We start from the raw sequence: 22063 nt of genomic DNA, 5'->3' as shown, positions 1-22063 counted from the left end.
TAGGTTGGTGACTGATATTCCAGCAACAACAGGAGCTAATTTTGGTTAGTAGTTTATATAAATTTAATTTGTTTTTTCATGAATCTATCGTATTATTTTTTGACACATATATAACATTATTTGATATATGATTTGAATCTTTTACATACCGTCCATTTTTTCTTAAGAACTGAAAGATATATTCATATGATTTATCTTAAATGCATATCTATAGTGCGGGAAGAACTAAAAATGATTTTTTAGAGTATCAGATTCCAACTTTCAACCATTCCATCTTCAATGGATATAAAATGCTCATATGTTTAAACATGTTTTGTTACCATTTTACTTTATACTTGAAATTTAGATTATATATAGGCTTATCTTTTATATATACTCAGTATTTTATTTTTATACAAAAGAATAACATATATTAATAAGAATCTTTAATATCATATCATGAGTTATCTTATCTCTTTTAAAAATTTAAATTCTAGACAGAGACCTATTATAGTCCATGATTCTCAAATCAAGTAATAAAAGTCAATTGTAAAACAAATGTTTACATAATTAACATTCTGAGTTTGCATATAAAAATTAAAAAAAGATATCGTTATTTTATTTTGAACTCCTTCTCTGTATGTTTGTAGGTAATGTGATAGTGAACTACGAAAAGCCACTACCAACCATGGGGATTCATCGTTTTGTGTTTGTGTTGTTTCGACAACCGGGAAGACAAACAGTATATGCTCCTGGATGGAGACAAAACTTCAACACAAGAGAGTTTGCTGAGCTTTATAATCTTAGTTCACCTGTTGCTGCTCTCTTCTTTAACTGTCAAAGGGAGTCTGGATCTGGTGGAAGAACAATGATGAATTAACAGTATACTTTTGTGCATGTGGTATACTTAATTTCTCCATTGATATAGAGAGCAACAGTGTACTTTTAAAGCAAAAATAAAAAGATAATACAGTATCAATGATAGTGTTATACATATACACATTATATAAAATCAGTTCACAACATAATTTTTATTGTTTTGCTTAAGAAAAAATACAATGAATTATGTACTTCTCTGGTGTATTCAAACATATTATATATATGGTAATCACTTTTACCATGCATGTACTATTTCAATAAAATATAACCTTTGTTTATCTATCATTAATGATTAATTTTATATTATATATAAATAATATATGAGCAATTAAATTAAATATATTATAATAGAGCTATTAATACTAAAACAAAATGATATGCAATAATTAATAAATTATTACTTGATCCACACTCTTTTAAGATATTTAACGAAGATGGAACACTTTTGACAATTTCACTTTGTATAGACCATTAGAATAAAAACTCTTCTATCTAACAAACACCAAGCCTAGCATGTCTATTCAATAAGAAGACTCAATCAATTTGTGGATTGTTCCACCACCAACCATTTCGGAGTACTCTCATAGAATGCTGAAATATTTGAAAGATGGTCCCACAAATAGTTTATCGTTCTCCACAAAGTTAAACTTTAACCTCACTTTAACTTTATAATGCAAATTGGACAACATATGCTAATGTTGAAAGACTAATGAATGACTATTGTTTCTAATTTAGTTTCTCGTTAATTGGCTAGAAAAAAAAAAAAGGAAGAAAATGGATATAGCTCATTCTTTATCAGAAGTAGAGTACAAAGTCCTTGTAACTGCCCTTAGTAAAATAATTNTACTATCTCTGTTACTTGATATTTATTCTTTTAATTAGAATTTGTTAACACAGGTTGTTATTTTTCTTGTATAGAAAGTTGTTAGTAGTGGGTTTTGTTGGTATGTTGGGCTGTATAGTTTGTTAGAATAGCAAGATAATTCTGATAGAAGAAGTGATTGTATTCTTTGAGTTTGATCATTATTCAAGTTCAATTCTCAATTCTTTCTTGGTTTCTCTGTTATTGCTCTTCTCCATGTTCATATGCAATTTTTATATGGTGCGGTGAGCGTGGATGGAGGAACATGGAGATCCCGATTGAAGGATGAGAAATTTTCTCTCTGATTCACAATTCGTTAAGGTGATTAGAGAAGGATGATGAGTCAAGCTTTACAGTTGAAGTGCTTTTCGCGGTTTTTGCTCCGTGAATCTATTTTTCCCTTTTTTTTCTTCATTTGATTTGAACGCCCTCTTTCTCGCAATTTCTTCTCCTTCTCTTTCACACCTCTCTAAAATCTCAGCTCCTCTTCTTCATCTATTTCTTTTCTTCTTCTCTCTTGAACTCATACTATAAAGTTTGATGACAGTTCTGTTATCTCACTGTCTTTCTGTTAAGAAGAGATAATGAGTTTCCGATCCACGAGATCAAGAGAGAAAGGTTATGAACACTTCTGTCATCTTCACAGTGATGGAAAGAAAATCATATCCAAGTTTTGGATCCACAGAAGGTGGTCCTACGATGGACATGCAACAATTCGCGACGTTCTTCAGTCAGGTGGCGTAGATCTAGAGCCATATCAACAAGACAAATCCAAATCAAGATCTTTCATGCCCTTATTACATACTTCCTTCTGAAAATCCAAGTATACCTATTACCAACGTGATTTTTATTGGTTCAAATTACAGTGCATGGAGCAAAGCTATGATCAATTCTCTTACATCCAAAAATAAAATTGAATTTGTTGATGGCACCATCTTAAAACCTAAGAAAACTAATCCTGATTTCAAGGCATGGCAACGATGCAACACCTATGTAGTTGCTTGGATTAACCTTTCCCTTAGTCCAGAAATCAATCAGAGTGTTCTATGGAACAATATAGGCTATGAATTGTGGAATGATCTTAAGCATCGTTATTATCAGGGTGATAGGTTTTGAGTAGCTAAATTGAATGAGGAAGTCTATGCACTAAAACAAGGGGACTTGTCTGTTACTGCTTATTTTGCCAAATTGAGAAATCTTTAGGAAGAGATTGATGATTTTAGAACTATCCCTGGTTGTGATTGTGTTAAATGTGAATGTGGCTTAGGCATTGTTAGGCAACACAGGGAGGAGGACAGAGTCATCAAGTTTTTGCGTGGTCATGGAGAGCAATATTCCACTGTTAAGTCACAGGTCATGCTGATGGATGATTTGCCTAGTGTGAACAAAATCCTCTCAATGATCACTCAGCAAGAAAGGTAGCTCTTCAGCTTTGATAATACCTTAGACACTAAGATTTTGGCAGCCTTTTCTCAACCTGACAGCAGAGGTAGAGGTCAATCTAAAAAGGGGCAAAATCGCATCAAATTGCAATATACTCATTGTGAAAAATCAGGACACATTGTGGATAATTGCTATAAGAAGCATGGCTATCCACCCAACTTCAAACCTAGATTTGAGAAAAAAGTCTCTTGTCCTAAATTGTATGACTGCTACAAACACTCCTGAAGATGAAAATGATGGTCTCAATGTTCCACAATTAGTTAGAAGTGAACCAACCATTAATGAATTCACTCCAAAGCAACGAGAAGCTCTTTTGGCCTTGCTTAGCAAACAAGATATACCTCATTCTCATAGTGTCAATCAAATTTCAGCCAAAGCCAATCACTCTCCCTATACAGGTAGAATGGTAAATACTTTACAATTTGATTCTCATGTTAGAGCTCTAACTATTTCAACTAATAAACACAAGCCATGGGTACTTGACACTGGAGCCACTGACTATGTATCATATACCCTGGCTGATTTCCAAAATTATTTCAAAGTTGATCCAATCATTGTCAAATTACCTAATCTCTCACTCACAACTAGCTGCGTCATGGGTACCATTATGTTTTCTGACAATCTTTTTCTCACTAATGCGTTGTTTATTCCTACTTTTAACTTTAAACTCATATCAGTTTCAAAACTTATTGCATCTTTACATTGCAAAATGAGTTTCACTGACAAGGCTTGTGAGATACAGGATCTGCACACTTTTAAGATAATTGGTGCAGCTAGCAATGTTGATGGTTTGTACATTCTGCACAAAGAAATTAAAGCTCTCCCTCACATCACAGCAACTTCCTACAACCATTTTTCACAATCTTTGTGGCATGTTGATTAAGACATCCATCTCATGATAAGCTTGTTGTATTACAAAAGAATTTTGAGTTTATTGACTGTACAAAATATACGAAACTATGTCATTCTTGCCATCTTGGCAAACAAAAGTGATTACCCTTTTCTGTTAGTTCTAGTACTGCAGCCAACGTACTTGATCTAATTTATGTTGATATTTGGGGACCCGTTTCTATTCCCTCCTTTATCGGAAAACGTTATTTTCTTACTATAATGGATGATTGTTCTCAATTCACTTGGACTTTATTCATGGAAACTAAAGCCGAGGCTTCTTCATTGGTTAAAGATTTTGTCATTTTTGCTAAAATCCAATTTAATATAGTGGTTAAAACAATTCGCGCAGATAATGGACCTGAGTTTTTAATGCCTACTTTTTACAGCTCTAATGTCATATCTCATCAAAGAACTTGTGTGGAAACTCCATAGCAGAATGGCATTGTTGAGCGTAAGCATCAACACATCCTTGCTGTGGCTAGAACTCTCTTGTTTCATGCACACTTGCCAAAATCATTTTGGAATTACGGTGTTGGACATGTGGTTTATTTAATTAATCAATTGCCAACACCTTTTTTGCAAGATAAGTCTCCATATCAAGTTCTTTATAAGACTCTGCCAAATCTGTCCCTTCTTAGAGTTTTTGGTTGTTTGGTATATGCTAGCAGCCTTGCAAGACAACGAGGCAAACTGGATCCAAGAGCAAGAAAGTGTTTGCATCTTGGATTTAGGGAGGGAACAAAGGGATACCTGCTCTTTGATTTGCAAACTCGAGAGATTTTCTTATCTCGGAATGTCCAATTTCATGAGAATTGTTTTCCTTACTGTCACTCTAATAATTCCAACGATAACAATTTTTTAAATTCTTCTAATTCATCTCATGTTGAATCTCATCCTTTTAATTATGAATTTTTGAAAGGGACTCAGATTCAGGTTTTAAACACTAATGATGCAGCCCCTTAACAAGCTTGCATCACCCAAATCTCAGCCATCAACATGATAATGCTTTATCTGACTTAAATGAAACTGAAGAAATTCTTTCCTATCCTAATTATGCATCACATGAAGAGTTTTCAACTCATAATTCTGCTGCTCTGCCTAAATCCTCCATTTTGCCTGAAAATGATTATGTAAGGAGATCGACTAGGCAAACTAAACCACCTGCATACTTGTAGGACTACGAGTGCCAAACTATCAACACTATTTCACCCTCATCGTAGCTCACTGCTCAAAGGTATCCTCTCTCCAATGTCTTGTCTTATACTAAGCTTTTTCCCATGCATCTTGCATTTTCTATTGTTATTCCGAATTTAGAGCCTAAAACCTATGAGGATGCAATCATTCAAACTTATTGGCAAGAGGCAATAAGAGCTGAACTAACTGCCTTGGAAGAAAATAAGACACGGAAGCTAACTTCTTCACCAATTGGAAAGAGAGTGATTGGCTGTAAATGGGTATTTCGTACCAAATACCACCCGGATGGCACAGTGGAGAGGCACAAGGCAAGACTCGTTGCTAAGGGATTCACACAAGTGGCTGGTGTTAACTATTGAGATACCTTCAGTCCTGTAGTAAACCTAGGGACTTTGAGAGTGGTGCTGGCTGTTGCAACAGTAAAAGGGTGGCACCTTAAATAAATTAATGTCAACACGGCATTTTTGCATGGTGAACTCAATGAGAAGGTCTATATGAAGGTGCCTCTAGGTTTAGAAGCCTTACCAAGTCAAGTTCGCAAGCTTGAAAAGTCCTTGTATGGATTAAAACAAGCTAATAGACAATGGAATTACAAGCTCAAATCGGTTCTACATGAGCTAAAATTCACTCAATGCAAATCGGATTACAGCCTCTTCACCAAGAGTACATCACTTAGATTCATAGCAATTCTAGTGTATGCAGATGACTTAGTATTGGTAGGTGATGACCTAAATAAAATTAACTCAATTAAAGATATTCTTCATGAGAGATTTTGGATCGAAGACATGGGAGATTTGAAGTACTTCCTTGGTCTAGAAGTGGCAAGATCCAAGACGGAAATTACTTTGTACCAGAGGAAATATGTCCTTGATTTACTCAAGAAAACAGGATTTGAAAGGTGCAAACCTGCCACCACTCCTATTGATTATGGAGCAAAACTAAGTAAAACTACTAGGAAATTGCTCGCTGATTCTGGTCAGTATAGACGAATTGTGGGCAAGCTTTTATATCTATCAAATACTAGACCTGATATAAGCTATGCCATTGGGAAGCCAAGCCAATTTTTGGATTGCGCTACTACTGAGCATTTGAAGGCAGCACATAGAGTGTTGCGTTATATAAAGGGTTCTCCTGCTGCAGGCCTCTTCTTTTCTGCAGATTTTGATTTACAACTTACCGGTTTCTCTGACTTTGATTGGGCTGGTTGCGTTGACTCTCGCAAATCCATCTCGGCATATTGTTTTTATTTAGGACCATCATTGGTTACTTGGAAGAGTAAGAAACAACTAACAGTTGCAGCCTCCTCTTCAGAAGCAGAGTATAGAGCTTTAGCTCTGGCCACCTAAGAAGCTCAATGGCTGAGTTATATTCTTCAAGATCTTGATATTCCAATCACAAAACCTATTAATACACTACAAGAAAAAATAATATTTGTAACAAAAATTTGTTACAAAAAATCCAAAATTTTGAAACAAAAGGAATTTGTAACAAAAAAAGCCCATTGCAGTATGTCCCGTTACAAAAAGTTTTTGTAACAAAAAATGAAACTGTTACAATACAAAGAAATTGTAACAGCCCAGACCACCCGCTAGCACAATATTGTCCGCTTTGGCACACAAGGCCTCACGGTTTTGCCTTTGACGATAGGGATGCTAGCCGAAGCCCCCCATACTCACTCGTCAAAACGCGTCATGCTAGGGAGAGGTATCCACACCCTTATAAGGCATGCTTCGTTTCCCTCCCCAATCGATGTGGGACTTTACAGAAATATTTTGTAACAAATTTTTTTGATACAAAAACTGAAATTTGTCACAAAAGTGATAACAAATTTAACAAATAAACTCTTTTTTGTAACAATTTAGATTTGTGTTATAATATTTTGTTACAAAATACTACTTACTTTTATAACATTTTTTATTCTTAGTTACAAAAATAGATTCATTTTGTAATATTTATTTAAATAATTGATATATCAATTAATTTTTTAAATGTGCTAACTCAACATTTATATAATATATATTCATATAGATAATTAAAATATCTTACATATAATTAAGATTCTTTTACAATAAAATAAGTTCTATAAATTCAACTAAATACAAATTTTTCCTAACATAAAATTTGTATCATGTAGAATTTATAATCCTTGACTCTTCTAGCATGTTTCAGTCAATATAAAGTCTAGCATGTTGCCATCAATTTTGTACCCCTGCAAACATAAACAACGAAAATCAACATTAGAAATAACACATAACACTATCTTCGTCCAAGTGAAAATTAAGATAGAAATTAAAATTAATTAATTCTTTGAGAATCTATTCTCAAAATTTAAAACCAACTAATCAAGGATACAAATGATCAAGAATTGACAATTGAATACATAAAACGGGCTAATTAATAATCGTTTAATCACAAATATACTTGACCTGTTTTTCATGCTTTTACACTCACAAAGTTTCATACAAGAAAAGTGAGATTCATGTCAAAACACAAGAACAAGAACATGCAGAACAACCAAAAGAAACCAAATTTAAATTACTTTCTTTGAACCAAAAGAGAAACTCTGACAACAAGATAATAACTCACTTCCTATGCGCACAGATGCACTAGGCCATATCAGATCAAGCTTAGGTCCTTGTAGTTTTATATAAGCTAAAACAAGGAATCTCTAGTAAAGTATTCCAACAAGCATAGAAGAAAATACAATTAGGAGAACTGCCAGTTATACTTACACATATGAAGTCAAAACCAACAATAATAAAGAAGAGACATTAATGAACTAAAGCATATGCTCTAAGATCAACATGCTACTAGTACTTTACATAGGCAGGTCAGAGAACATCAATTGAAAAAGCATTTAACTCGATATAAATCCAAATCTTACTTAGAGTTCAAATGATGGGCAACGGAAAAACCAATCCAGTTCATGCGATGATTTGGTTTCAGAGTCAAAAGTTGATGTCTCGTCTCAACAAAGCCACTTAAATCTAGCATTTGAGCCTACGAGCAAGAATAAAGAAAGAAACATGAGAAAAAAAAATTACATCATAAAAGAATTCTCCACCTATATACATACTACGTGAAAAAATATACATACAACAGTACAACATAGCAGAACTTTATGGGCTCCAGTTCATGTCTTCAAGCTGAGGGCAAGATCATTTTCTATGAAAATTAACTACAATAATTATAATTGTGAAGGTTATTCATAGTACATTACACTAGTAAATAACATTACAAGTTAGCTTTTAAACACAACACTGAATAAACACAATAAGAACAGTTCCATAATTAAATAAAAAAAATACAACATCTAAAAAACAAGAACAGTTCCATAATTACTATACAACAAAATAATCTAAATTACTCAAAATAGAGAAACCTACGAAAATCATTACTCATAACAATAACAGTTCAATAATCTTCAATAATGTTCACTACTCATCATCAGTAATAAACTCATTCTTCAAAATGGCATGAATTAGAGTTTGCAACAAAAAAGTTCAGTAGAAATAAAAGTTAGGCCTTTGAATCACAAAAGAAATTTTGTCCCCAAAAATTAAAAACAATGAGAAACTTGATATCAAAATGGGAAAGAAAGAATTATCAGGGTTTACACACTCAAAGGCTACTTTCCCTTGCTGACGCAGAGAACAGGAAGACGAGGAGAAGCGGCTACGACGCCAAGGAGCTATCAGAGACAGCGTCACGGCTTCGGCGACGGCGGCTAGGCAGTGGCGGAGCCTCGTCGACAACGGTCTCATCCTCCGCGGCGCGGTTTCTCTGTCACGGTGTCTCCTCTTTTAACGGCGCTCTCTCCCCTGGCACGGCACGACGGCGGCGAAACGAGAAGCTCCTTGCATGCGGCAGTTCGGCGGCTTGAACAGCGACGGTGGTGGCTGGGCGCGACGACAGCTCCTCCGACAGCGGGCTCGTGGCTAGACGCGCTCTCTCTCCTTGGCCCTTGCTCAACGGCGCCCTCTCTCCTCTGGGTGTAATACGATGATGCGGTGGCAGTGATACCCGCCGGCGCCGTCCTCCCCTCCTTCCCCGTCTCCTTCTCTTCTTCCTCTTTTCCCTGTTTCTATTTTTCCTTTCTCTTACTTTCTTTCTTTTTTTTCCCACTTGGTAAGAGTTTTGCGAAGGGGAAGGCTGGCGGCTACTAGGTTTAAGGGTGGGGTGTGTGAGTTGTATTAGGATTAGGGATGGGGTAATTTAAGTATTTTCAATAAAAATAAGGATAGTATAATAACTGAAAATTAATTTTAATTTAATAATAATTTTATAAAGATATTATTTAACTATAAATTTTAAATTATTTTTAAATAAATATATTAATTTTAAAAATTAGAGTAATTAAATTAATTATTCAAATACTCTTTTTAATATATAAATCTCTAAAAATTTATTTTGAATAAATATAATAAATCATAAATGACTTATTATTTAATCTTTACTTAATGTACCAAAATTACTTAATGACGATGACATACAAATAAACTCAATTCAAAACAAGCACAGACCAAGTGTAACTTATTTGAATCCATAATGCACCGAAATTACTTCATAATGATGACACACAAGCAAACTCAGTTCAAACCAAGAGACCAATTGCACCTTATTTAAATTCAAAATGCACCGAAATTACCAAGGTTCTGAAAACCGAACCGGTCATCGAACCGCTTTAGTTACTGGTTTACTGATTCATAGGTTCAACCGATTCAACCGTGGTTGAACCGAAAAAACCGTTTTATAATAAAATAATAAATAAAATATAAATAAACACATTAAAACATAATTATAGTCTAATATAAATCTTAAAATATTATCCAAATTAAAGTACTACATAAACGAGAATGTTATGATCTTATTCAAGTACAAACTCAAAAGTCAAATAACAAAATAAGACAACCAAACATAAAATTCCAACATCCAAACTTATCATCAATCATGAAAATTCACTATAAATCACAATGTTATTGATACTAATGCTGCATGCCATTAATTCTGGATAGAGTCATAAATTAAGGAATGGAATAATATATATCATCCGGCTTTCAGTTTGCTTATTGATTCCATAATATATATCTGTTCATCAGTTTTGTAATTTATCATCCACAAAAGGGAAATTACAATCCAGTGAATCCACAAAGACCTTAAACTTGTCAAGTTTCAAAAATTTAACAGCAGCAATTCAATCTCCAGCAGCACATCACTAGGCAAAGAAATCACAAAATCCTACATAACTAAAATAAAAAATCATGAAGACAGTCACCATTTAAGCATAATTAAATCGCAAAACAGTAAAACAAACATAAACACACACAAAACAGCAGCAACTTCAGTTTCCAGCAGCACATCACTATGCAAAGAAATCACAAAACACAACATCAGCAGAGCAGAACATATGCTGAATTAACTAACTTAACAATCTAAGTACAATAAAGCCCAAAGCATAGTTTTAATTGACTTAATTAAACACAAAAATGCTCAGCAGTCAGCAATGAACAACAGAGAGCCAAAAAAGCATAGCACAGCAGCAGCGAAGAAGACACAAACCAGGGTACAACACAGCATAGCAGTAGTGAACAAAGCCATTCAATAATCAATATAATTTGATAATTTATGAACTAAAAAATAAACACGAACAGCAGGCACTAGTAGTGAGCTATGTGATACAAGTATTCCTTTAGGCAATGAGTACAATCAAGAAACTTTAACAAAATTTAACAGCAGAAAAAAATAAAAGCATATACAAACCAGTATCAATTTATCATTAATCAGTAGGAGGATTGGCGTTGGGGGAATGGAAGGGCCTTCGAACACCACGAAATAGGAGGATTGAAGAACGATCACGACAAACCAGGCCGCGACAGTGCGACCAACGGGGGCGCGATGGAGGCTAGGGTTGTGTTTTGGGGAGAAATAATGAGAGTATGTATGAGACTGAGGAATCAGGAATGGGGCTCGAGACAGGGGCAAGGGCTTCAGGTCACTCAGGATGACACTGCGCGACGGCAAGGAGTGGTGGCGGTGGCTGCGATTTCCACGGCTGACTTCGACGGAAAGGGCTGCGCGAATCTCCAAGCTGGCTCCACGGACTTGCGACGTTGAGTGACTTCGATGGAGGTGTTGCGACGGCGGCGGTGGCTCGAGGTAGAGACTGCATACGTGGCCACTGAGTGCGAGAGGCGAGAGTGGAGGGCTGCAGGGTGGAGGCTCGAGAGTGGAGGGCTGTAGGGGAGTGAACTGAAGAGTGAGGAGACCGAAGACTGAAGGCTAGGGTTGGTTTCTGGATCAAAACGCATCGTTTTTGACAAAATTTAAAAAACCGGCCGGGTCACGGTTCGGTTCGACCGACCGGTTCCCGGCCGGTTCGACGGTTCAACTTCGGTTTTTAAATTTAGCGGTTTTGCCTTCTGTCCGAACCGTATTTGTTAACGGTTCCCGGTTCGATCGGTTCGGCCGGCCGGTTCGAACCGGTTTTCAGAACATTGGAAATTACTTAATGATGATGACACATAAACAAACTCAGTTCAAAACAAGTACAAAACCAAGTGTACCATATTTAAATTCAGAATGCACCAAAGTTACTTAATGATAATGACACACAAGCAAACTCAGTTCAAAACAAGTACAGACCAAGTGCACCTTATTTAAATCCAGAATCTACTGAAATTACTTAATGATAACGACACATAAACAAACTTAGTTCAAAACAAGCATTGAAAAGAGGTCTCATGCATTGCTCACTGAGGTTGAAAAAAAAAGAAAAGTAGTAAAATACATGAGACTTGAGTTATATAGTATGAGTTTTTGGTTACTTTAATGTGGTAGTATTATTTATGATTCTGAATGTATCAACTGAACAGTGCATATTTGAAATTGGAGTTGAGAATGTTGATTCTTGAGGGACATAAACTTAGAAAAATAAACAGAAAAAAAAATAAAAAATAAGGTCCAAGGCTCTGAGCATCAATGGTTAGGAAGGTCAAAAAATGATTAAAATCTCAAAGAGTTGTTCTCCTAACTATATGCTTGTGGTGTGAATGTGTCAAGTAATCCTTGAGACAGAGCACTAAGAGTCGAGACCAAGTGCAATTACAGAGTATGCCAAAGGCTCTGAGCACCACTGTCTGGGAGAAATAAAAAGAAAAACCATAACTCAAAGAGTTCCTCAGTTAAGTGCTTGTGGTGTTTGTGTGCTAAGTTAAGCTTGAGGACAAAACACTAAGAGTCACGACTAGGCTCAAGATGTAAAGTACCAAAAAATAAAAGAAAAGAAAAAACTGTGTTCAAGAATCAATCAAAGCTTCAAGAGAAAGAGAATCAATAATATCATCCGAGTCCTAGCTCTGAAGGATATGAACATTTCTGAGCTTCAAAGGAAAGTGAGATGCCAAACCTATTCAAAATTATAGTGTCATTAGCCCCACTCAATGATTGGATATGAGCTTCAATGAACATTCAAGTCTTAGGCGGTTTCTCTTCTCAATCCTATATTGTTTTTAGTTGCTTGAGAACAAGCAATAGTTCAAGTTTGGTGTTGTAATGTGTGAGCATCTTATACCCATTTTCTGCTTATTTTCTAGTTAAATTTAGTTAGAATTTAGTAAGTTTAATTATATTTTAGTGTTAAAATCCTCTTTGGATACTACTTTGAGTTGTTTTGGTATTTTAATTATTTCAGGTGAAATTCGAGCAAATTTGGCAGAGTTTTGTGCAAAAACAAGGAAGAAAGTGGATGCTGTCAACCCTGACCTCTATGCATTCCAACGAGCATAACTTGCGCTAAAAAGGTCCAATTGATGCAGTTCTAATGGCGTTGGAAATCCAACTTTTAGAGCTTTCCAACGATATATAATAGCTTACACTTTTCTTCAGAAATCACTACCATGAAGGGTACTAAATGCCAAGCTAGGCATTTAGCGCCCAAGAAGACAGAACCAGCGTCCAACTCACTGTCAATTCTGGCGCTAAACGCCAATTCTGGCGCTAAACGCCAGCAGTACGGGTCAACCTCACCCAAGAGAGCGTCTTTCGTGGGATTTAACTTTTAATTGTTATCTTATCTTTTATTTTTCTTATTTTTATTTACAAACAAAATCTTTTAGATTTAGAATTTAATATCTTATTTTAGTTTCAAATCAAATTAGGTTAGATATAAAAGGGAAAAGATTCACCTTTCAGGGGGATATGCTCTCTTCCGCATGTTTTACTTTTCAGAACTCTTATTTTCTCTGTAAGTCATAAGCCACTAAACTTCTTTGGTTAAGATTAGGAGCTCTGTTTATTTCTATGGATTAAGATTATTATTTTTCTATTTTAATTAATGTACTGATTCAGTTTCAATGATTGCTTCCATTCTTAATATTATGAATTTGGGTGGAACGAGCTTATTCTCGATGCTTTCTTGTGACCTTTGGGAGAGGTCCCTCACCTGAACACAGCTTGAAAGTAAATTCCTCCTAAATCGCTAATTACTTGAACTAATCTAGATACGTGACATATAATCCGTTTAGCCTTGGGTAATTAGGGTTTTTGTGGCCATAAAATAGATTTGAGCTTAACTCTCTAATTGGAATCAAGTGACCAAGTGATTGGCGATTGATAAAGGTTAGAGGAGACTAAATCACTAAGAGATTAGGGTTTAGTCAATTACAGTTTGCCATGAAATGAATCTTGCATGATTAAAATAGTTGGTAAGAAAATTTAATCCAGAAAAGGTAAACATCTCTGATACCTTAACTATTTCTCTCATTGATTTCTACACCAAACGCATTATTTACTTCTTTTATTCTTGATTTATTGTTTAATACTTTTGAAACCCACAAAACCAACTTTTCTGTTCGCCTGACTAAGCCAATCAGTTAAGCATTATTGCTCAGTTCCTCAGTCCTCGTGGGATCGACCCTCACTCACCTGAGGTATTACTTGGACAATCCAGTGCACTTGCCGGTTCAGTTGTGGATATTCTAAATCCGCACCATGGTACTTGCTGTAACTGTTCTCTGATTGTTTTGCCTTGTATTGTTTGTGCTTGTGATTGATTCTGTTTTGAGATCGAACCGAGAATTATTTATATGTTTAGGCCGGAGGCCGTAAATTGATTGTGTTTGGACCGGAGACCGTGATTGGTTAGATCAGTGGCAAGTTTTGGTTGAAATTGTTCCTTAATAAGCGGTAAAATCTATGGAATGTTATTTTGCGTGAAATTTTTATAAGAAAAATATGAGTTTTAGATTTGGATAATGAACTGATGATTATTGCGATTGAAAACAGTTTTATTTAAAATATCTTCTTATCACAATTCTTAAAAATTCTCAACTGAAAACCAGCGAGGGAGATGTTCTGACCCCTACAGACTTCTCTTTTCAAGATGGATAAGGAAGCTTGTGGAATTTTTGTTCAGTTCTTAGATATGCTATTTCTGTTTATATACATATATTATAGATTTTTCTCGCCTTTATTATTATATTCTTGTAAGAGGGATAAGAGTCGTGACTGTAATGACATGTAAGTATATAATATTTATAAGTTGCTTGAGTAAGAAGTTTTGTATGTATGTATATGCTTGTTTGTTTTCAAGAAAAAGTATTTTCGTTTTTTTTTTTTAAAGAAAACAGCGATACGGTAAGACAGGTCAAAGGCTCCTATTTTATTATTAAGTATATGAATTCGTCGTAATACTTCTCGCTATCAGAGTGGCGTAGCTAGAAGCGTGACATTCTGATAATAAGGGCGTTACAATATTCGTTATCTTCTTTTATTATCATTATCATCGTCCTCATCGTCTTCATCTTCTTCTTCTCTTATAAATGTTCAGAAAATTAGAGTACATAAATTTTGATGCACAACATATAAAATTTGGTGCACAGCACACAAATTTTAGTATACAGCGACAAAACTTTTTTAAGAACCACATGCCCAAAATATTTACGCCCAATAAAATATGCACAACACATAAATTTTGGTGTACAACACAAATTTTGTTATATAGCATAGAATTTTTTATGTTTAGCACAGAAATTTTTGGAGGACTACATACCCAGAATATTGACTCATCCAATTAACAAAATACATTTGCAGCAAAATTTGTACTATGTGCAAGATTTATGTACTATGTGCAAAAATATAGATGCTATGCATAAAATTTATGTGCTGTATCGATAAATTTATATTATGTGCAAAATTTTGTGTTATATTTCAAAAATTTATGTGTTATATAAATAAATTTTTGTGCTCTCTAACAAAAATTTATATGTTGCAAAAAATGAAAAAAAAAATATATGCAGCATTTTTTTTTGCTAAACTTTGCACTAACTTAATTAAATTTAGTTACAAAAAGACTTATATACCTAACATCATTCTTCTTTTTATTGATCAAACTCAACTCATGTTCCGCTAAATTCATCTAGAGTCGGACAACTATGTAGTGCAATTTAATCCTCTACATTTGATTGTCTTATTACTAACATAACAACTAGGATGAAGAATATTCTTGTCCTTTTGGTGGCCTACATACAAATAAATCTTCAAGTGCATAATTATTGCCATCGCATATAAAGCTTATTACATGATAAGATTAGGTTCCAACAATTCCAACAAAGGGAGGGCTATGATAACTATTGGAGCAAAAATAAGCATTTTCTTCTACTTAAATATAAAATATAATTCATATTTAAGTAGGGAAAAAAACTTATTTTACGAATGTACAAATTATTAGTTTTTTTAGAAAACGATTAACGTGTTTTTCTTGTCTTATACCCTAATATATACATCTTTTTTTTCTTCCCATGAGTTATATGTAGCCACTTTCTAGCAAATTATGTATAGATGCCGCTAAATAAGTCTTGAAGTGCGTTTAACGTGTTAATAAAATGTCTCAAAAGTTAGCAAAGGAGCTTTATAATAAGTCGAAAGCCCAATAGAAATAGGTATGACAGACCCAGTGTTCATTGGACCTCAGATGGATTTTCCAAAATATATTTGATCTATTATAATATCATAATGCACAATAATTCAAAGATTATTCTACTAGCATAGTGGTAGCTTAGCTTTTGGGCACTAACAAGCCCCAAGTTCAACAAGGGTTTGAAGATTATAAAGGTATGTTTAAAGATCATATAGTATTTCTACCAAAAAAAAAGATCATATAGTATTCAATGTTATTTCTTTTGTTTTTTTTTTTAATTTGTTCCTTCTCTTTTTTTATCTTTTTTCCTTTTTTTTGCTTAATTTTTACTCCTATAAAACTAATTTTTTGTAGAAATATCTATTTTGACAAAACACTTATATATTAACTGTTCTTTTAGATAAAAGGAAACACTAATCACGATTACTCGTTATCACTAATTTTTTACTATATAATTGTTTTTTTGTTTGGAATTATTGACTATATAATTTTTCAATCCCCCCTCCCCCTTCCCACCACATTCTCTAGCAGATTTATGAATCCGCCATTGTTAGGATTTTCTAGGCCCACCCCAATAGGATTTTCACGTTATAAAAATTTTTTAAAAAAAATATAAATTTTAGTTTCTTAAAAAAATATTTTTTATTTTTTTAATATTTTTATTTTTATTATTAAAAATTTATCAAACAAATTAAAAACTAAAAAAAAAATCTTTTCTATTAAATTTTTTTTTTTACCAACTTAATGACCTCAACAAATACTCATACATGGCGAAAGAGAGAACAGGGAAGGGAAGGGTTCTTCTTTGCAAACTGTAATTCGACAAGTCACAAGATTCTCGTGTTTCTTTTTTTTTTGGATCTTATTTCAAATTTAAAAAGATAATAAACGGAAGTAGATTCATGTGGTCCAATTCCTAGGATAAGAGTGAAACACTAGGACCAAGCCCATCAAATATTCTACACATCCCAATCTTCGTCAATCGTCATCTATTATTTAGGGTAAAACACACAATTAAACCAAACCTAATTCAATATTACACGATTCACCCAAATAAAAAAAAAACGTTACATAGATATTTTCATTCACTTCTCTATGTAAAACAAATAAATTAGTCTAGATTTAACTTTCTATGTAAATCTAATTAGTCTGTTTTGATTTATGCATGCATGCATGTTGTCCTAGTAAATCTAATCATCCTATTTCGATTTATGCCCTATCCTAGTAAATCTAAATAGGGTGATTAGATTTACTAGGACAGTATGCATGCATGCATAAATCAAAATAGGCTGATTAGATTACAATATGTAATTTGAAAAAAATAATTAAAATATTATATCAATAAAATTAGGCTATTTTTTTATATATCTCATCTATATTTTAAATTTTAAATTAATAACTTTTTTATATTTATTTCTACTAAACTTTTTAAAATAGATGGTTTCAAATAACAATAGAGATAGACAATTAATTTTAAATTACTAGTGTACACGTAAAAAATCACTAGTTTTTTAAAAAAACAGATGAATTTACGTAAAAGTAATGATTTAAAACTATCCATTTAAAACCAGCTCATTATATTTCTATAAATGAACACATTTAAATTTTTAATTATATATGTTCATATAAAATTTATCAAAATTTTTAATTTTTTTATAATTTTTTATTCTTTTGGAATACTATTTTTTTAATATAATTTAAATGTGTTTGTTTATAGTTGACGAAAAGCATTGTGAAATTGCCATATGTGTTCAATCAAGTCCTCTTTCAGTTGTCTATGCTGCTGCCTATTTCGAAGTTAGGCATTTCTTTGGAGAAATTGATGGTATGGTACAAAATCTTCCTCTCCCAATTAAGGTTGTGATAAGTCATTTTCGACATCATCATACTCTAAGCCTTGAGCAAAATTTTCTGTATAAGTGTCTCTTTCATCCTCAACAATTATATTATGCAATATAATACAAGCTCTCATTATGTTGGCAAACTTCTTCTTTTCCCAAAAGCGAGCTGGACCACGTGTAATTGCAAAGCGTGCTTGCAACACTCCGAATGCTCACTCCACATCTTTTCTTTGCCCTTCTTGGTATTGTGTAAATAACTTGCGTTTCTCCACTTGTGACTTTGAGATTGATTTGACAAATGTGGTCCATTTAGGATAAATACCATCTGCTAAATAGTATCTCATAGTATAATTATTACCATTAATAGTATAATTTACCTCCGGAGCACGGTCATTTAGAATATCATCGAACACTGGTGAACGATCTAACACATTGATATCGTTATTTGAACTAGAAACTCCAAAGAACGCATGCCATATCCAAAGGTCTGAAGATGCTACAACCTCAAGTACTATGGTTACAACCCCACGATAACCACTCATGTACCTTTCCACGCCTTTGGACAATTTTTCCATTGCCAATGCATGCAGTCAATGCTACCCAACATGCCAGGAAAGCCACGACCCTCCGCCATTTATAGCAGGTGTCGTACATCATTTGGATTTGGTTTTCGCAAATATTCATCCTCGAACACCGAAATGACACCTTCAATAAATTTTTCCAAGCATTCAATTGTAGTGCTCTCGCCTATGCACACATAATCATCAACAGCATCAGCTGCTACACCATATGCTAACATCCGTATCGTAGCGGTACATTTTTGGAGTGGTGACAAGCCTCTTCTTCCAGTTGCATTAACCCTCTGTTAGAAATACGAATAGACGTTTGAGAGAGCGTCTACTATCCGAAGGAACACATGTCTTCTCATTCGAAATCTCTGTCGAAAAATGTCAGCATTATACACTGGTTCATCTGCAAAGTAATCTTGGAAAAGGCGATCATGTCCTGCTTCTCGATCTCTGTTGATCCATCTATGAGTAGTTGGGATAGAGTTTCTATCGATATCTTCTTCTTCTGAATCTTCGAATAAACACTCATCGATCCAATTATCTATGAGTGTGTTATCTTGTCGTCTTCTTTTGCTATAGAAAGCCTCATTAAACATATCATCAAAATTTCTACCCATATTGAAATGTAATTTTTAGTACTCTTTCGAGGTGAGAAACAAGAGTTGAAATGGAGTTGCAGAGTCATTGATAGTTGATATTTATAAGTATGTCTGCAACAAGTACCTACTTCTCAATGGCTAGTTTTATAATGGCTACTTAACGGATAGTTTTGCAATGGCTACTTAACGGCTAGTTTTGCAACAGCTACTTAACGGTCACTTTCATGAACAATAACGGCACAATAATATTGACTAATTTAAAAAGTTACATCAGAAATGAATAAAACAGACTACATCACATACCAGTAATACGCAATAAAAATAAGAACAAACTACGTAACTCTACGAATACAAGGAACTATTAAGTAAACCACTTCGCGATTATTTTCTCGTATGCAATCTCATGAAGAGCTCATCGTTTTTCACTCATTGTAGACGTGTCAGCGTTAAGTATTTGCATATCCATTTCCCTTTCCCTTTCCTTAGCCATCCTTTCCACTTCCCTTTCTTTTGCATTTATTTCCATTTCTTTAATATACCTCTGAGTTTGTAATTCTTGTTCTTTCATTGCCGCTTGAGTTTGTAATTCTTATTCTTTCATTGCCGCTTGAATTTGTAACTCATTCTCCTTCATTGCCATAACTTTTGCTCTATGTGCCCTCTCCTCTTCTCTTTCTTTTTCCCTGTCCATTAGTTCCCTTTCTCTAACATTTTTAATATCTACCATGAGAGATAGTTTTTTAACAACCGATGATTTCTTTTCGTTAAGATCTTCAGACATTTGTGCTTTTTCCTTACCTTTTTGCTTGCTCTTCTTTGATCCTTGTGGACGAACGAAAGAGTCCACACCGGGTTCATCTGCCAACGGTGTATTTGGATTTAATGAGGATGAGTATACTCCAGTTGCACTAACCTTGGTTCTCTTTGAGCCTCCACTCTGTGTAGGTAGTTGGCTTCTCCATTTTTGCTCCAAACGAAGTATGTTCCAATGCCGCTCAAACGTGAATTTTTTACCATAATTTGTGGAATAAAGTTTATAGGCTAACTCCTTTATGGCATCAATATTTGAACCACTCCTTATGTTTCGACTAGCTTGATCGTAGCAACCAGCAAATTGTGCAACAACCTTGTTGATCTTATACCATCGTTTCTTACATGCAACTACCCCCTTGTCATATCGGAGCAAAATTCTACACAATAGCTGTGAATTCGACTCCAAAATGTTTCCCCTTTTGATCGGTACCAACTATAGAGTCAGTTAAAATATTTAACCATGCACTGATAAGCATCTCATCCTCTTTCCAATGCAGTGCTGAATACTATCTTGCCTCCGATCTTCAATATCATCATCATTGAGGTCGATAGCATCTAATCCACGAGGGTTTGCAAAATCTGAATATTGCGAATTTGGACTAGATTGTATCGAAGTCTGAGAGGATAGGTTAGAATAGCCACCAACACCAGATGAGTTATGTCTTGATGCACTGAATTGAGTTGGAAACGACAGAGATGTTGGAGTAACATTTTCGATAGAGGGGTTAAATATGGATGAAAATGAAAAATGTGGTGTTTGTGAATTTCGATTTTGTGGTTGGAATATAGGAAATTGATTATTGTAAGGAGCTTGAAAATTGAAATTAAGAAGATTTTGTGGATTTGGATTTTGAAACATATTTGGTAGTGTGAAGTTTTGATTTGGAACTTGAGAGTTTGAGGTTTGAGATTGTTGGGTATTTGGAGTTTGAGAAAAATTTTGTAAATAATTGAAAAAAGAGTTGAGTTGGTTTAGATCCATTTTTTCGAACACAAAATAATATCAGCAGAACTTTGATTTCGTAAACTTGGAAGAAGATGAAGAAGAGTAGAAGAAAGTGTGAGAATAGAAGTATATGTAAGTGGTATATATAGGGTAATAAGTTATTAATTTATTAATAATAACAGTAACATAGTAACGGTTAGTTTCCAACGGCTAATTTTGCAACGGCTAGTTTTGCAACGGCTAATTTTAATAATGTGGTTAGCATTTTAAATTTTAAAAATAAAAATTATTTAATAAACTAACTATGATTTAATTATTTGATTATGTAAGTGTTAGCATTTTAATTATTTAATCTAATTAATTATACAACAACAACAACAACAACAACAACAACAAAGCCTTGTCCCACTAAGTGGGGTCGGCTACATGAATCAAACGACGCCATTGTGCTCTGTCATGTATCATGTCTACAGAGAGACCGTTTACATGTAGATCTCGTTTGACCACCTCATGGATGGTCTTCTTAGGTCTTCCTCTGCCTTTCACCCCTTGTCCATCTTCCATCTCATCCACCCTCCTGACTGAATGTTCTATCGGTCTTCTTCTCACATGTCCAAACCACTTGAGACGCGATTCAACCAGCTTTTCCACAATGGGTGCTACTCCAACTCTCTCCCTTATATCTTTGTTCCTTATTTTATCCAATCGCCTATGACCACTCATCCATCTCAACATCTTCATCTCTGTCACACTCAGCTTATGTTCGTGCTCTCCTTTAGCCGCCCAACACTCCGTACCATAAAGCATGGCCGGTCTTATAGCGGTGCGATAGAATTTAGCTTTAAGTTTTAAAGGCACTTTTTTGTCGCATATAAAACCAGATGCACTCTGCCATTTTGACCAACCTGCTTGGATCCTGTGGTTTACATCTTTTTCAATCTCTCCATTATCCTGTATGATGCACCCAAGATACTTAAAACTTTTAACTTTTTGTAGGATATTTTCTCCAATCTTCACCTCTATATTAGGGTTTTCCCTTCTCAAACTGAACTTACATTCCATATATTTCGTCTTGCTACGGCTTATGCGCAAACCATGCACTTCTAGAGCTTCTTTCTATAACTCCAACTTC

General features: G+C 34.3%; 2 protein-coding genes and 1 pseudogene across 2 annotated transcripts in view; 2 read left to right on the top strand and 1 right to left on the bottom strand.

The window, feature by feature from the left end:
• The window catches only part of LOC107647337 (protein FLOWERING LOCUS T-like), a 1722-nt gene extending 643 nt beyond the window's left edge, over positions 1 to 1079 (top strand). Inside the window, exons 3-4 of the mRNA XM_016351419.2 lie at positions 4 to 44; positions 630 to 1079. Of these exons, the coding sequence (XP_016206905.1) occupies positions 4 to 44; positions 630 to 859 (271 nt within the window). The 3' untranslated portion in view covers positions 860 to 1079. The remainder of the gene's footprint in view (positions 1 to 3; positions 45 to 629) is intronic.
• On the top strand, positions 6034 to 6594 carry LOC107647338 (uncharacterized mitochondrial protein AtMg00810-like). Its single transcript, XM_016351420.1, has one exon. It carries the CDS (start codon positions 6034 to 6036, stop codon positions 6592 to 6594), a length of 561 nt encoding a protein of 186 aa, XP_016206906.1.
• LOC107647339 lies at positions 18016 to 19190 on the bottom strand (annotated as a pseudogene).

Source organism: Arachis ipaensis, chromosome B06, assembly GCF_000816755.2.
Source record: "Arachis ipaensis cultivar K30076 chromosome B06, Araip1.1, whole genome shotgun sequence".
NCBI classification, from domain to species: domain Eukaryota; kingdom Viridiplantae; phylum Streptophyta; class Magnoliopsida; order Fabales; family Fabaceae; genus Arachis; species Arachis ipaensis.
This window is presented reverse-complemented; position numbering and strand designations above follow the sequence as displayed.

What these genes read in the sequence shown, in the direction of transcription:
- LOC107647338 (XM_016351420.1), top strand. Translation starts at nt 6,034, where the DNA reads ATGGGAGATTTGAAGTACTTCCTTGGTCTAGAAGTGGCAAGATCCAAG.